The sequence below is a fragment of the Coregonus lavaretus genome (genome assembly GCF_964263955.1).
Source record: "Coregonus lavaretus genome assembly, chromosome: 15".
NCBI lineage: Eukaryota > Metazoa > Chordata > Actinopteri > Salmoniformes > Salmonidae > Coregonus > Coregonus lavaretus.
This window is the reverse complement of record NC_140002.1, coordinates 2,802,281-2,817,502: the sequence shown is the minus strand read 5'-3', so window position 1 is coordinate 2,817,502 and position 15,222 is coordinate 2,802,281. Positions and strand designations below refer to the sequence as shown.

General features: G+C 44.9%; 1 protein-coding gene and 1 long non-coding RNA gene across 4 annotated transcripts; one reads left to right on the top strand and one right to left on the bottom strand.

Annotated features, from left to right (window-relative positions):
* The first annotated feature begins 143 nt into the window (after positions 1–143).
* On the top strand, positions 144–14,757 carry LOC311142437 (actin filament-associated protein 1-like 1). Of its 3 annotated transcripts, none has more exons than XM_084178085.1 (15): positions 144–219; positions 317–458; positions 1,698–1,796; positions 1,913–2,127; positions 2,305–2,577; positions 3,257–3,371; positions 4,028–4,183; positions 4,398–4,609; positions 4,770–4,915; positions 5,037–5,109; positions 12,356–12,473; positions 12,617–12,790; positions 12,974–13,149; positions 13,280–13,408; positions 13,583–14,757. In XM_084178085.1, the coding sequence occupies exons 1-15, from the start codon at positions 145–147 to the stop codon at positions 13,607–13,609; spliced, it is 2,130 nt and encodes a 709-aa protein (XP_084034211.1). In that variant the 5' UTR covers position 144; the 3' UTR covers positions 13,610–14,757. The 3 variants fall into 3 exon arrangements, with proteins under 3 accessions (XP_084034211.1, XP_084034210.1, XP_084034209.1); XM_084178084.1 differs by having other exon boundaries at positions 12,356–12,488; XM_084178083.1 differs by lacking the exon at positions 13,583–14,757 and having other exon boundaries at positions 12,356–12,488; positions 13,280–13,558.
* LOC311142439 lies at positions 12,428–14,924 on the bottom strand. The gene is made up of 3 exons (XR_014614310.1): positions 14,839–14,924; positions 12,612–12,681; positions 12,428–12,511 (listed from the first exon to the last, which is right to left on the bottom strand). It is a non-coding gene; the product is annotated as an uncharacterized lncRNA (long non-coding RNA).
* Between the last annotated feature and the right edge of the window lie 298 nt (positions 14,925–15,222).

Here is a 15,222-nt window from a genome sequence, read left to right as displayed (position 1 = left end):
AGTTAAATATCAAATCTGTATTATTTCATATGAAAGAATAATTACTTTCTAGACAATACTAGTATAGAGTAACAAATGATATAATCAGTCATTCTTAAAATATTCTTAAATGATTTGTATATTCCATTGTCCCAACAGACCTGCATGAGCTCAGAGGCCTCCCCAGAAGAACTCAAGGAACAGGTAGAGGAGGAAATCTCCAATATACCGCCGTCGAAAGTAAGAGGCATTTTGACAATACTGTATAATTGCATCATAACTTTGTTTATAACACATTTGTTATTGAATTTGTCCTACCTTTAACCCTTTCCCCCAGAGTCCCACTGACACCCCCCCTCCTCTGCCAACCACCCCTCCTCTGCCAACCACCCCTCCCCCAGAGGACTATTATGAGGAGGCTGTGCCCCTGAATCCAGGCACGGTGACCCAATACATCACCACCAACATCACCACACGCAGTGAGTACTCAGTCACACATCCACATCACCACACGCAGTGAGTACTCAGTCACACATCCACATCACCACACGCAGTGAGTACTCAGTCACACATCCACATCACCACACGCAGTGAGTACTCAGTCACACATCCACATCACCACACGCAGTGAGTACTCAGTCACACATCCACATCACCACACGCAGTGAGTACTCAGTCACACATCCACATCACCACACGCAGTGAGTACTCAGTCACACATCCACATCACCACACGCAGTGAGTACTCAGTCACACATCCACATCACCACACGCAGTGAGTACTCAGTCACACATCCACATCACCACACGCAGTGAGTACTCAGTCACACATCCACATCCCCACACGCAGTGAGTACTCAGTCACACATCCACATCACCACACGCAGTGAGTACTCAGTCACACATCCACATCACCACACGCAGTGAGTACTCAGTCACACATCCACATCACCACGCAGTGAGCACTCAGTCACACATCCACATCACCACACGCAGTGAGTACTCAGTCACACATCCACATCACCACACGCAGTGAGTACTCAGTCACACATCCACATCACCACACGCAGTGAGTACTCAGTCACACATCCTCCTCACCGTCAACTATTAATAACCACTTGAACTCACTGTGCATACTCGGTACACATTTCACATTTACATTTTAGTAATTTAGCAGACGCTCTTATCCAAAGCGACTTACAGTTAGTGAGTGCATACATTTTTCATACTGACCCCCCGTGGGAAACGAACCCACAACCCTGGCGTTGCAAGCGCCATGCTCTACCAACTGAGCTACAGGGGACTACACAACACAGGAGACTTGAGGGGAGGACGGCTCATAATAATGGCTGGAATGGAGTGACTGGAACGGTATCAAGCACATGCTGCGTTTGTGTCAATACCATTCCATCCATTCCATCTATTCCGTTCCAGCCATTACTATGAGCCCGTCCTCCCCAGTTAAGGTGCCACCAGCCGCCTGTGCTACACACTCTTATTGTTGGGTGACCACTAATCCGTTACCTATTCATAACTACCCATCCATAACCACCTGAACTCAGTGTCCATACACACTCTTATTGTTGGGTTAGCACTAATCCGTTACCTATTCATGACTACCTATCCATAACCACCTGAACTCAGTGTCCATACACACGACACACTCTTATTGGTGGGTTACCTCTAATCTGAATTCTCTGTCCCCTGCTTCCTTCTAGTCAGCTCAAGTCCCCCAAATTCCATTGAAGATGCATATTATGAGGATGCTGACAACAACTACCCCACGACCCGACTCAATGGACCGCACAAGAACTCATGTGAATATGAATGAAATCATAGCACCCTGTTGAGATTAATGTGTACTTGATGGTACATTTGCGTGTTTTGAGGGGAGGAGGAACCTTCTTATCCGTTATCCTTTGTTGTTTTCCAGACGCTGATTCCGATGCGCTGAGCAGCTCCTATGAGTCGTATGATGAGGAGGATGAGGAGGCGAAGGGTCAGGACAGGACTAGTCGGCAGTGGCAGTCAGAGGAAAACTCTGCGGGCCCCATGAAGGACTGTCGTATCTGCGCCTTTCTGCTGCGCAAGAAACGCTTCGGCCAGTGGGCCAAACAGTTGACGGTCGTCCGTGACAACAGATTACAGGTAGGGCGACTGGGCCTTTTCTGCGGTCTGTTGAATGTGTTTATTATTAAAGTTTTATTTTACATCAGGCCTGATCTAATTGAGACACATTTAGATATTAGGAGTGATATGCAGTAAAGTATTTAAAAGTCACTTGTAGTATAAAAAAAAAAAACTACTGTGTATCTTCCTCTGCAGTGCTTCAAGAGCATCAAAGACAGAAGCCCTCACATTGAGCTGCCGCTGAACCTGTGTAACGTCATCTACGTCCCCAAAGAGGCGCGCCGCAAGAAGCACGAGCTGCGTTTCTCCCTGCCTGGGGGAGAGGCCTTGGTGCTGGCTGTCCAGAGCAAGGAGCAGGCGGAGCGATGGCTCAAGGTGATCCGGGAGGTGGCCAGTCAAGCCAGCAGCAGTGATGGATTAGAGGGCTCGTCATCTCCAATGATCCAGAGAAAGATAGAGCTGGACAAGGTGGGTCTCCCTTCAGTAACCCTGCTAGATACCAGACTCACCCTATAGGCCTGTAACCCAACAAAGACCTCTGGGTCTGCACTGCCCAGACCCTATGGGCCCCTCGTCCTGTTTTACTCAAACTGACTCCAACAATCTGGGACAGCTATGCTTCACATCCACATACTGCACATCACCATGCTACAGTAAATAACCAGACAGAATGAAAACAGTTCAGTAAATAACCAGACAGAATGAAAACAGTTCAGTAAATAACCAGACAGAATGAAAACAGTTCAGTAAATAACCAGACAGAATGAAAACAGTTCAGTGAAGAGACGGACAGGTCAGACAGACATCTTCCCTGTTTGACTGTGAATAGTCTAGCAATCAGCAACTGAAACTCCACATAGAGGAAAACGGAGCAATTTTATTATAGCCTAAATGTATGGCTTTGGACAGACGGACTGTGGAACCCATTTCAGGATTATTCTAAGACGGTAATGTTTTTTCAAGCAGTGTACCACAGTGTATGTCCTAGCAGGAAGTATTTCTCTCATTGCAGCGTCTGTGTGTGTGTGTGTGTGTGTGTGCGTACATGGATGTGTGTGTGTGTGTGCGTACATGGATGTGTGTGTGTGTGCCCCCACTAACCTAATTATCCCCCCCCCCCCCCCCCCCCTTCCCCTCTTCTGTCTAGTTACTAGGAGCTGACAAGCACACTGTAGTGTTGGCAGACAAGCACACCTCTGACTCTGACAGCGTGGCCACTGGTGACAACCTGCCCTCTGGTCAACTCCGTGACAACTGTGAAGGTTAGGCCACAATCTGCCTCAACATACCTGAACCTCCCTGGGTGTCTGGTTTCATCTGTACTACTGTTCTACTGTAGCTTTGTGTTTACTCGTCTGCATTCTGATAGTTCCAACGCTGTGAAAGACCACTTTTAGATACTCGATGTAAGGAGGATCCTTATTTTTTTTATTTTAGAACCATTTTTAAACTGTGAGGCACAGGCCCAAGCAGATGGAAATCAAGCACTACGTAGGGCAGTGGATTTGTCACCCTGAAAACATAATGAATGAGAAAGTAAAGTGATCCATGTTCTTGAGTCAGAAGAGGGGTAAACGTTTTGGATGTTTTACCTAAAGCACATAAAAGACAGAGGAAGTGGGGCCCGGAGAAGAACCATCCTTCCTGCCCTCTTCCTGCCTTTGTCTCACAATGACATCATAGGACATACGTACACAGGGCAGAGAGGTAGCGCCTGGTCGACGGGGCACTGCGACTTCAAAACAAAAAATGTTGAAGCACAGAACTACATTTGCCTACATTGTTTGATTGCCAATAGAGTGTGCCACATTGGAACGTGAGCTTCCAGTAAATAGCTAACTTAAACAGGCCCTACATGATCTAGTAAATTACTGTTTTGTAATCGACTCTGTGCTGACTCCGGTGTGTTTCTGTTCAGGGAAGGGGAAGAGGGGGGCGTTTTCAGAGCTGACGGGGTCTATGAGCAGAGCGGCTGGACGGAAGATCACCAGGATCATCAGTTTCTCTAAGAAGAAGCCTCCTCTCCCAGGAGACACTCTGTCCTCCTACCACCATGACGACAACCCCCGCTGTGGTGAGCACCGTGCATCCATGCCATATTTGACATATTTATCCCTCAGTCGTAATCTCTGGGCTGGTATTTAGGCTTAATGATCAGTTCTCTGCGGTATGTTACTACTTGTCTTTTGTCTTCCCACCTTTTAGAAGCTGTTATTTTCATTTTTACTGCTTCATATAATTACCTTTTTATGGAAAGTATTTATGTATTCCAATCCCCCTGTCCCCAGGTTATCTGAATCTACTGGTGAGGCAGTGTTGGAGGGAGAGATGGTGCTGTGTAAGGAGTGGAACACTGTACCTTCACAAAGACCGGGGTGACCTGCGTACCCACGTCAGCGCTGTGGTCCTCCATGGGGCTGAGGTCGTACCTGGACTAGGGCCCAAGCACCCCTTCGCCTTCCGCATCCTGCAAGGAGGCAACGAGGTGGCTGCCTTGGAGGTATGTGTGTGTATATGTAGCCCAATGTGTGACATTTTCTCCCCTATTACAGACATAAATCTCTTGACCAGTCTCTCCGGTCTGTCTCGTGGGTTCTAGTCCCCTTTGGGATCAGTGCCATGTGGTGATTGATGTAAGTGTCTGTGTGTGTGTACAACAGGCCAGCTGTTCAGAAGAGATGGGCCGCTGGCTGGGGGTTTTGCTGGCAGAGTCTGGCTGCGCCACCACCCCAGAGGCCCTGCACTACGACTATGTAGACGTGGACACCATCACTAGCATCACAGACGCAGCAAGACACTCCTTCCTGTGAGTCTTGAGGCTGGGGTAATTTCCAAATATTTCCAAATAAATTTTTAAGGGGAGTACATTTCTAATGCCAGACGGCGTCAATGCTTATGTCTCTTTCCACCCTCTTCCTGTCCCATAGATGGGCTACCTCATCCAGCAGCGCCTCCACAGACTCCAGAACCTATGACGAGGTTCCTTATGAGAGCATATTGGTAGGAGATACAAATACTAAACATGATTTAACTTGTCATAATTTGACACATTATAATGACACTTGAATTTCATTTCATTTTGAAAGGTGGAAAGCTCCACACCCTTTTCTAGTGGGTAGGAAACCACATTTCAAGAAAAACTGGTTAACCAAACCCTATCGGCTGTGCATGAGACGGCAATATATCAACAACCTCTTCACTGTAGAAGAAACCCAGGCTTCCTTTGGTTGAGATTTACATCTAATGAATCCCCAACTCTGTGTTCACACACCATAACTGCAGCTGGAGTCCTAAGGATCCAGTTGATGAATGATCTGTTCCTACATCCTCCCATATCTCTCCACAGAATCAGGGAGTCGCAGGCCTTTTTATTCTAGAGCAGTTTGAAGGCCGGCTGAATGCCGATAGGCTCCTCTGTGGGTATGTGGGAGGGTAGATAGCGCTCCAGGGATGAGTTCTGATGAGCGTCTTTCAGAGCAGTAAGGAACAGATCGAAATGTACTGGGCGGAGGTGTGGTCCAAAATAGGGGAGGGTTGTCAAACTATTTTTCTTGCTTTGGGGAGGTTGTGTGTTTTTTATTATGGGGCACAGGGGAGAGTAGTGTGTTTTTTGGGAGGACATGGGAGGGTAGTGTGTTTTTTGGGAGGACATGGGAGGGTAGTGTGTTTTTTGTTGAGGACATGGGAGGGTAGTGTGGTTTTTGGGAGGACATGGGAGGGTAGTGTGGTTTTTGGGAGGACATGGGAGGGTAGTGTGGTTTTTGGGAGGACAGGGGAGGGTAGTGTGGTTTTTGGGAGGACATGGGAGGGTAGTGTGTTTTTTATTATGGGGCACAGGGGAGGGTAGTGTGTTTTTTGGGAGGACAGGGGAGGGTAGTGTGTTTTTTATTATGGGGCACAGGGGAGGGTAGTGTGTTTTTTGGGAGGACAGGGGAGGGTAGTGTGTTTTTTGGGAGGACATGGGAGGGTAGTGTGTTTTTTGGGAGGACATGGGAGGGTAGTGTGTTTTTTGGGAGGACATGGGAGGGTAGTGTGTTTTTTTCCCTAGTTTACATTCACTCTCCTGCTTGTATTTTCCCTATAAACAACGGCTTGACTTACTTTTGATATTACCCTAATGAAGGTTAGAAACATTTGTGAAGGTTTGGTATGGTGTGGCTATTATGAAGCTTTAGATACTGCAGGCCTATGATGAAGGCAGTGAGCCCAGGCGCTCCAACTGACTCCCACAGTTGAACTTGAGGTGAGGAAGACTGTTTCAGGACTACCAGAGATACTCCTATAATATAATGCTTATCTTTATACAAAATATTCCGATCGAAAATGAACAAATTAGCCTCCTCCTGTACGTCTATATCTGTATAGCAGATGCAGTAGCCATCTGACATAAAGAAATGCATGTCGGTGTCGTAGCATGCCACCGGCATATCTCTATCTCCAGTGTCTCCTGAGTGGCGCAGTGGTCTAAGGCACTGCATCGCAGTGCTAACTGTGCCACTAGATCCTGGTTCGAATCCAGGCTCTGTCGCAGCCGGCCGTGACCGGGAGACTCATGGGCGGCGCACAATTGGCCCAGCGTCGTCCAGGGTAGGGGAGGGAATGGCCGGCAGGGATGTAGCTCAGTTGATAGAGCATGGCGTTTGCAACGCCAGGGTTGTGGGTTCGATTCCCACGGGGGGACAGTATAAAAAAATATATATATATGTATTCACTAACTGTAAGTCGCTCTGGATAAGAGCGTCTGCTAAATGACTAAAATGTAAAATGTATAAAATACTTAAGTAAAAATACTTTAAAGTACTATTCAAGTAGTTATTTGGGGTATCTGTACTTTACTTTTTCTATTTTTGACATTGTTTTACTTTTACTCCACTACATTCCTAAATTTAAAAATGTAATTTTTACTCCATACATTTTCTCACACCCAAAAGTTACATTTTGAATGCTTAGCTGGACAGGAAAATGGTCCAATCCACACACTTATCAAGAGAACATCGCTGGTCATCCCTACTGCCTCTGATATGGCGGACTCACTAAACACAAATGCTTCATTTGTAAATTATGTCTGAATATTGGGGTGTGCCCCTGGCAAAAAAAAAAAAAAGAACATTGTGGCGTCTGGTTTGCTTAATGTACTTTTTAGACTTTTACTCAGACTTTTACTGGGTCACTTTTACGTGAGTAATTTTCTATTAAGGTATGTTTACTTTTAATCAAGTATGACAATTGGGTACTTTTCCCACCACTGTGTCTCTCTCTCTCTCTCTGGGGTTAGGCCTAAGCTTCTCTTCCTTTTATTTCTATATTCAGACCCCTTCACTTTTTCCGCATTTTTTATTTTTTAAATCCTCATCAATCTACACACAATACCCCATAATGACAAAACAAAAACAGGTTTTTAGACATTTTTGCAAATATATTACAAATAAACTGAAATGCTACATTTACATAAGTATTCAGACCCTTTACTCAGTACTTTATTGAAGCACCTTTGGCAGCGATTACAGCCTTGAGTCTTCTTGGGTATGACGCTACAAGCTTGGCACACCTGTATTTGGGGAGTTTCTCCCATTCTTCTCTACAGATCCTCCCAAGCTCTGTCAAGTTGGATGGGGAGTGTTGCTGCACAGTCAGGGCTCTGGCTGGGCCACTCAAGGACATTGAGACTTGTCCCGAAGCCAATACTGCGTTGTCTTGGCTGTGTGCTTAGGGTCGTTGTCCTGTTGGAAGGTGAACCTTCGCCCCAGTCTGAGGTCCTGAGCGCTCTGGAGCAGGTTTTCATCAAGGATCTCTCTGTATTTTGCTCCGTTCATCTTTCCCTCGATCCTGACTAGTCTCCCAGTCCCTGCCGCTGAAAAACATCCCCACAGCATGACACCACCATGCTTCACTGTAGGGATGGTGCTAGGTTTTCTCCAGATGTGACGCTTGGCATTCAGGCCAAAGGGTTCAATCTTGGTTTCATCAGACCAGAGAATCTTGTTTCTCATGCCTGGCCTAACTGAGCAATCGGGGGAGAAGGGCCTTGGTCAGGGAGGTGACCAAGAACCCGATGGTCACTCTGACAGAGCTCCAGAGTTACTCTGTGGAAATGGGAGAACCTTCCAGAAGGACAACCATCTCTGCAGCACTCCACCAATCAGGCCTTTTAGGTAGAGTGGCCAGATGGAAGCCACTCCTCAGTAAAAGGCACATGACAGCCCACTTGGAGTTTGCCAACTGTGGGACCTTTATATAGACAGGTGTGTGCATTTCCAAATCATGTCCAATCAATTGAATTTACCACAGGTGGACTCCAATCAAGTTGTAGAAACATCTCAAGGATGATCAATGTAAACAGGATGCACCTGAGCTCAATTTGGAGTCTCATATCAAAGGGTCTGAGTATTTATTTATTTTTTTGCAAAGATTTCTAACATCCTGTTTTCGCTTTGTCATTATTGGGTATTGTGTGTAGATTGATGAGGAAAATGTGTATTTAATAAATTTTAGAATAGGACTGTAACGTAACAAAATTTGGAAAATGTTAAGAGGTCTCTCATACAGTGGACACCTAAGCCTTTGCATGCAATGCCCTGATACATTTAGTGGTGAAATCTCTGATAGTTGAACCGTGAGGCGGACAATTATTATTTTAGGAACGTAGCCCAAAAATATATTTTAAAAAATTGGCTATAGTTTTACATTTTCTACACATCAAAACACAAGGAATAGTATTTTTGTAATTTGCTATAGGCTGTTTTTAAGGACACGTAAATGTGGCTCATTTTGCCAACATCCCTCGTTTATTGATGGCTCTGGCTGCACCAGGTTGGATCTTGAATGCATATGGATGTCCATAACATTTCTCAAATGTCCGATAAATTTAAATCTTCCCTGTCATGTTGTCCGGCGCTAAATTCTCCTAAAAGAAACTCTGAAATGGCATATTGTTTTTATGAAGATTTTTGAATATTCACTTGAAAACCTGTCGCCAATTGGATGGAAACCTAGCTATAGACTCCCTAAAGACTCTGGCAGGTGCGCCAGTCCAGTGTCACCTTGATTATGCTGCACATCATGGTTCACCAGCAGCCCCAAACGTCTAAAGAATAAGCTACCAGCCAAACAAACTTGTAAGAATTTTAGTTAAACTCCCCCCTCATACTCATCTGGAGGTTGAGCATTTTCTCATCTCTCTTTCTGTAATGTGTCTGTATCTATGTAATTGTATATGTACAGTGGCTTGCGAAAGTATTCACCCCCCTTGCCATATTTCCTATTTTGTTGCCTTACAACCTGGAATTAAAATGGATTTTTTGGGGGGGTTGTATCATTTGATTTACACAACATGCCTACCACTTTGAAGATGCAAAATATTTTTTATTGTGAAACAAACAAGAAATAAGACAAAAAAAACAGAACTTGAGCGTGCACAACTATTCACGCCCCCAAAGTCAATACTTTGTAGAGCCACCTTTTTCAGCAATTACAGCTGCAAGTCTCTTGGGGTTTGTCTCTATAAGCTTGGCACATCTAGCCACTGGGATTTTTGCCCATTCTTCAAGGCAAAACTGCTCCAGCTCCTTCAAGTTGGATGGGTTCCGCTGGTGTACAGCAATATTTAAGTCATACCACAGATTCTCAATTGGATTGAGGTCTGGGCTTTGACTAGGCCATTCCAAGACATTTAAATGTTTCCCCTTAAACCACTCGAGTGTTGCTTTAGCAGTATGCTTAGGGTCATTGTCCTGCTGGAAGGTGAACCTCCGTCCCAGTCTCAAATCTCTGGAAGACTGAAACAGATTTCCCTCAAGAATTTCCCTGTATTTAGCGCCATCCATCATTCCTTCAATTCTGACCAGTTTCCCAGTCCCTGCCGATGATGCTGCCTCCAACATGCTTCACTGTGGGGATGGTGTTCTCGGGGTGATGAAAGGTGTTGGGTTTGCACCAGACATAGCGTTTTCCTTGATGGCCAAAAAGCTCAATTTTAGTCTCACCAGAGTACCTCCTTCCATATGTTTGGGGAGTCTCCCACATGCCTTTTGGCGAACACCAAACGTGTTTGCTTATTTTTTTCATTGAGCAATTTTTTCTGGCCACTCTTCCATAAAGCCCAGCTCTGTGGAGTGCACTGCTTAAAGTGGTCCTATGGACAGATACTCCAATCTCTGCTGTGGAGCTTTGCAGCTCCTTCAGGGTTATCTTTGGTCTCTTTGTTGCCTCTGATTAATGCCTGGTCCATGAGTTTTGGTGGGCGGCCCTCTCTTGGCAGGTTTGTTGTGGTGCCATATTCTTTCCATTTTTTAATAATGGATTTAATGGTGCTCCGTGGGATGTTCAAAGTTTCTGATATTTTTTTATAACCCAACCCTGATCTGTACTTCTCCACAACTTTGTCCCTGACCTGTTTGGAGAGCTCCTTGGTCTTCATGGTGCCGCTTGCTTGGTGGTGTTGCAGACTCTGGGGCCTTACAGAACAGGTGTGTGTATATATACTGAGATCATGTGACAGATCATGTGACACTTAGATTGCACACAGGTGGACTTTATTTAACTAATTATGTGACTTCTGAAGGTAATTGGTTGCACCAGATCTTATTTAGGGGCTTCATAGCAAAGGGGTGAATACATATGCACGCACCACTTTTCCGCTTTTTATTTTTTTTAATTCTTTGAAACAAGTTATTTTTTTCATTCCACTAAACCAATTTGGACTATTTTGTGTATGTCCATTACATGAAATGCAAATAAAAATCCATTTAAATTACAGGTTGTAATGCAACAAAATAGGAAAAACGCCAAGGGGGATGAATACTTTTGCAAGGCGCTGTACTTCTGTAAAAAATAGGGACTAGGATGGAAATAAATATAATAATTCCCCGATCACTTAAAAACATCTTTGTGTACTGTAGATATGTATTATTAAAGCTGACAAATAAAATCAATCAATCCAAACTGTGCAGCGGACAATTGATGAATGGAAAGAGACATCTGTTACAAAACACCAAAACGTTTAATGACATTCGGAGATTGTCAAGCCAAGCCTTCGATACTGGGTAAGTCTACAAGGTAGGGAGGGATGTTTTTTCTGTTTGTCCAGATTGACAGTCTATTTATTGTGGTGTTGAAAAAGCAAACCATGATAATGAAGTGGCTGAAGTCGGTATGCTTTGTTTATTGGTTTTGTTGTGTATTGGCACAGAAACCTGTTGGTGGAAAATGTGTTGCATATATTTTATAGAATTATAGATATGGCATCAAAATGTTGAAAATCTGATTTCCCCCTAGCTGATCATTGTCTGCAGCCGGCTCTGATCGTAGTGTAATGAAACAGGCAGGGAGCGTGAGCTCGTCTGTGGTGGTCAGAGAACCCTCAACATTCTGGCCCGTAGCCCTGCGTGGCATCGACTGTACCACAAAAGCATGCTGGAGTGGCAAAGTCGATATCCACGTTTATTAACACAGGGTCGCTACAGTTCTTATTTTTGGCTGTAAACATTATTTTGAGTTAATTCTATGAGGGGGGGAGGATATTCCATTTATTTTACAGTCCAAGAGGAGGGTCGTGAAAAATATTTTTTTTATGTTGGGGAGGGGGGTGCATTTCTTCTTTTTTTTGACACCTTGAGTTGGACCAGCCCCTTCCCTGCTCTACCCTTCCCTGCTCTACCTTTCCCTTCCCAGCTCTATCCTGCTCTACCCTTCCCTGCTCTACCATTCCCTGATCTACCTTTCCCTTCCCAGCCCCTTCCCTGCTCTACCCTACCCTGCTCTACCATTCCCTGATCTACCTTTCCCTTCCCAGCCCCTTCCCTGCTCTACCCTACCCTGCTCTACCCTTCCCTGCTCTACCTTTCCCTTCCCAGCTCTATCCTGCTCTACCCTTCCCTGCTCTACCATTCCCTGCTCTTCCTTTCCCTGCTCTTCCCTGCTTTATCCTACCCTTCCCTTCTTTACCCTTCCCTGCTTTATCCTACCCTGCTTTATCCTACCCTGAACTACCCTTCCCTGCTCTACCCTGCTTTATCCTACCCTGCTCTACCCTTCCCTGCTGTACCTGACCCTGCTCTACCCTGTTTTATCCTACCCTGGACTACCCTTCCCTGCTCTACCCTGTTTTATCCTACCCTGGACTACCCTTCCCTGCTCTACCCTGTTTTATCCTACCCTGGACTACCCTTCCCTGCTCTACCCTTCCCTTCTCTACCCTTCCCTGCTCTACTCTACCCTGCCTTACCCTTTCCTACCCTTCCCTCCACAGCAGCCAGAGGAGCAGGTGCCCAGACCAGGAGCTCTGGTGAAACGCCACTCTTCTTTCTCCAGCAGCAGAGAGACCGAGAAGGTGGAATCCCTAGTCACCATAAAGAGACATGGCTCCAGTAAGTCTCCAGAAGGTCAGCCAAGACTGTGTGTGATGCTGGGAAGAGAGGGGGGAATTTTACATTACCTCGTCTTTTTAGATGATTCCTAGAATAAACCTAATATTATTTATCAATGTATTTTTGTTGTTTCTCTACCTTAGATGTGAATCCGCATGTATCGGGGAAGTATGGCAAAACACGAGCAGAGGACGACGCCAGGAGGTACCTGAAGGAGAAAGAAGAGATGGAGAAGGAGCGAGAGGTCATCAAAAGTGCCCTGCTTGTATTACGCAAGGAGAGGAAAGAGGTGAAGGAACAACTGAAGGACGCTACAGGTAAGACAGTAAAACAAAATTGAATTTATTGTATTGAATTTCTTTTAAAATGAGAGAGCATGTTTTTTTGCACAGATTACTGGCGCCACCTACTGCTTGGCCACAGTATAGGAATTATTCACTCCGACATATTGAGGCGCTGTGGAACCTAACAAATGAATGTGTGTATGTGACTGTGGTCAGGTAAGCAGCAGAAGCAGCTGGAGAAGCGTTTGGCCCAGCTGGAGGAGAACTGCAGGGGGAAGGAGGGGGAGCGGGTGGATCTGGAGCTGCGTCTCACTGAGGTGAAGGAGAATCTAAAGAAGTCGCTGGCTGGAGGGGTGCTGGGGCCGCCCACAGAGAGCAAACCCCCCAGAAAGGTACCTGGCTCACTTGAACTCCTACTACATCACAAAGAATTTTATCAATTCCAGACCATGGTTTGTCTTTTAGAGTCTTTACTCATTAACAGATATTCTCAACTTCTCTTTCCTCATGCTGTATGTCCAGGTTCAGATCAGTAAATTTGATCATCTATACAGCGAGGCATCCATGCCAGTAAACTGTGCTGCTGAGATGCGGAAGCGCCCCCTATCTGTCTATGCATCTGGCAGGGGGAATGTCATGCAGAAAGCCAAGGTAGGCAGTCATCAAACAAGATCCAAGGCACCCATTGACCTGATGTACCTGTTCTATCAAGTAGCACTGTGTCTCAATGTTCAGTAACAAAATCAGACTAACAAACTTACAGCAAGATCAGCCCCCATAGGCTTACTTTATGTACCAACACTACACGAGTGTCCTGTTTTTCAGGAATGGGAGTCGAAGAAGGGGACTTAGAAAGACAATGCTCATGCAGATGGACAGTCTAATACTTGTTGTCTTGGAACATGTTGGAGCTGATTTGAAAGAGAGGAGAAGGGGTGAAGCAGGCACTCCATTCTCAACTTTTCAACTCCCCTCTTGAAAGCTCAACATTTTACTGCACATCGCTGAGCTGAGAAACGTGTTACTAGGAAAGACAAGACACTGAACCTCCTGGAATTGTTGTAGAACATCACTCTTCGCCCTATTTCACTAGGGAACACTGAATGTTCATTCTGTAGCATGACACTTGTTTTGTGATTCAGTAATAGCGTGTGTAGCGTGTGGTATTGTTGTTCCTTCCTTCAGACTGGGGAAGAGGATATGTTATGGGGATTGCATGTGAACACATCTGAGGGCTGGACTTGAGATGTCCCGTTGGTAGAGCATGGCGCTTGCAACGCCAGGGTTGTGGGTTCGATTCCCACGGGGGACCAGTATGAAAATGTATGCACTCACTAACTATAAGTCGCTCTGGATAAGTGTCAGCTAAAATGACACAAAAAAAAAAAATGTTGAGAGCTGAGTGGTTTGCAGAGGTTGAATATGCATACTCACATGATGCACAGATCTGCAAGAAAGGATAATAAAGGGAAAGTGAATGTTGTATCGATTGTGTTTGTTGTTGGAATAGTAGCCTAGAGGAGATACTGTTATCCCATAGAGATATAGTTATATGGTGTATCCGCTATGCAAGTAATTTCACAACACGTACAGTAAGCTGGTCAGAGAGGGAGAGGAAACAACCGTTCATGAAGTGGATGAAACATTATTCCAGATCTTGATTTAACAACTTGGTGCAGCTGAACAACAGACAGAAAACACCTGACACCTGTATGAAACCAAATAGTTATTTTAATGTGAGACTAAACAAAGACGTTTCCTTATTACGTAATTCACTTACTGTTTCTCAGTGTAATGAGCCTTTTACTGTTAATTACTTTTGCACTTTACTATGTTATTTGTATGAGTATTGTACATAAAAGCTGTTCATTGAAATTGTCTGACTTCTTCATCAGAGAGAGAGAGAGAGAGAGAGATAATATACTCCTGTAATAGACTATTGGAGAATTTATTTGACGGCCATCTAATATGAATAAAACAACTTAAAGTGTTTATGCTGTAAGATTAGTGTGTCTGTCATTAGTTTAGAAAATGATGAGGGTGACACTGCCCAATCCCAATTCATTTTCATGCACGCTTACTTGTGTACTTGGAAGTCCACCAGTTGGAAAGACCACTTTTGTAGGAGTCGGCACAAGCGGAGAAGAAATCTGAGAACTGGCATCACTGTGAGTGCGGCTGAAAGTTTTTGGGGACTCGATTTCACAGCCGATGCAAGGAATACTGTTGCGACTGTTCTGCCCTCACAGGCTCCTGTTTTGGACTGAAGGAGTGGGACGGGTTTTGAATTTGATGTCTATTCTGTGGTTTGTCATCTTTTCCCACAATGGATGTTATATTTTTCACGTTCACTACCCAGTACAGTAGGTGGTGGCAATACATATTATAGGTTGTGTACATTTACATTTTACATTTTAGTGATTTAGCAGACGCTCTTATCCAGAGCGACTTACAGGAGCAATTAG

What these genes read in the sequence shown, in the direction of transcription:
- LOC311142437 (XM_084178083.1), top strand. Translation starts at nt 145, where the DNA reads ATGAGCTCAGAGGCCTCCCCAGAAGAACTCAAGGAACAGGTAGAGGAG. An exon ending in TTCCTTATGAGAGCATATTG is followed by an intron (nt 5,110 to 12,355) that starts GTAGGAGATACA and finishes TTCCCTCCACAG; the next exon opens with CAGCCAGAGGAGCAGGTGCC. An exon ending in CTCCAGTAAGTCTCCAGAAG is followed by an intron (nt 12,489 to 12,616) that starts GTCAGCCAAGAC and finishes TCTCTACCTTAG; the next exon opens with ATGTGAATCCGCATGTATCG.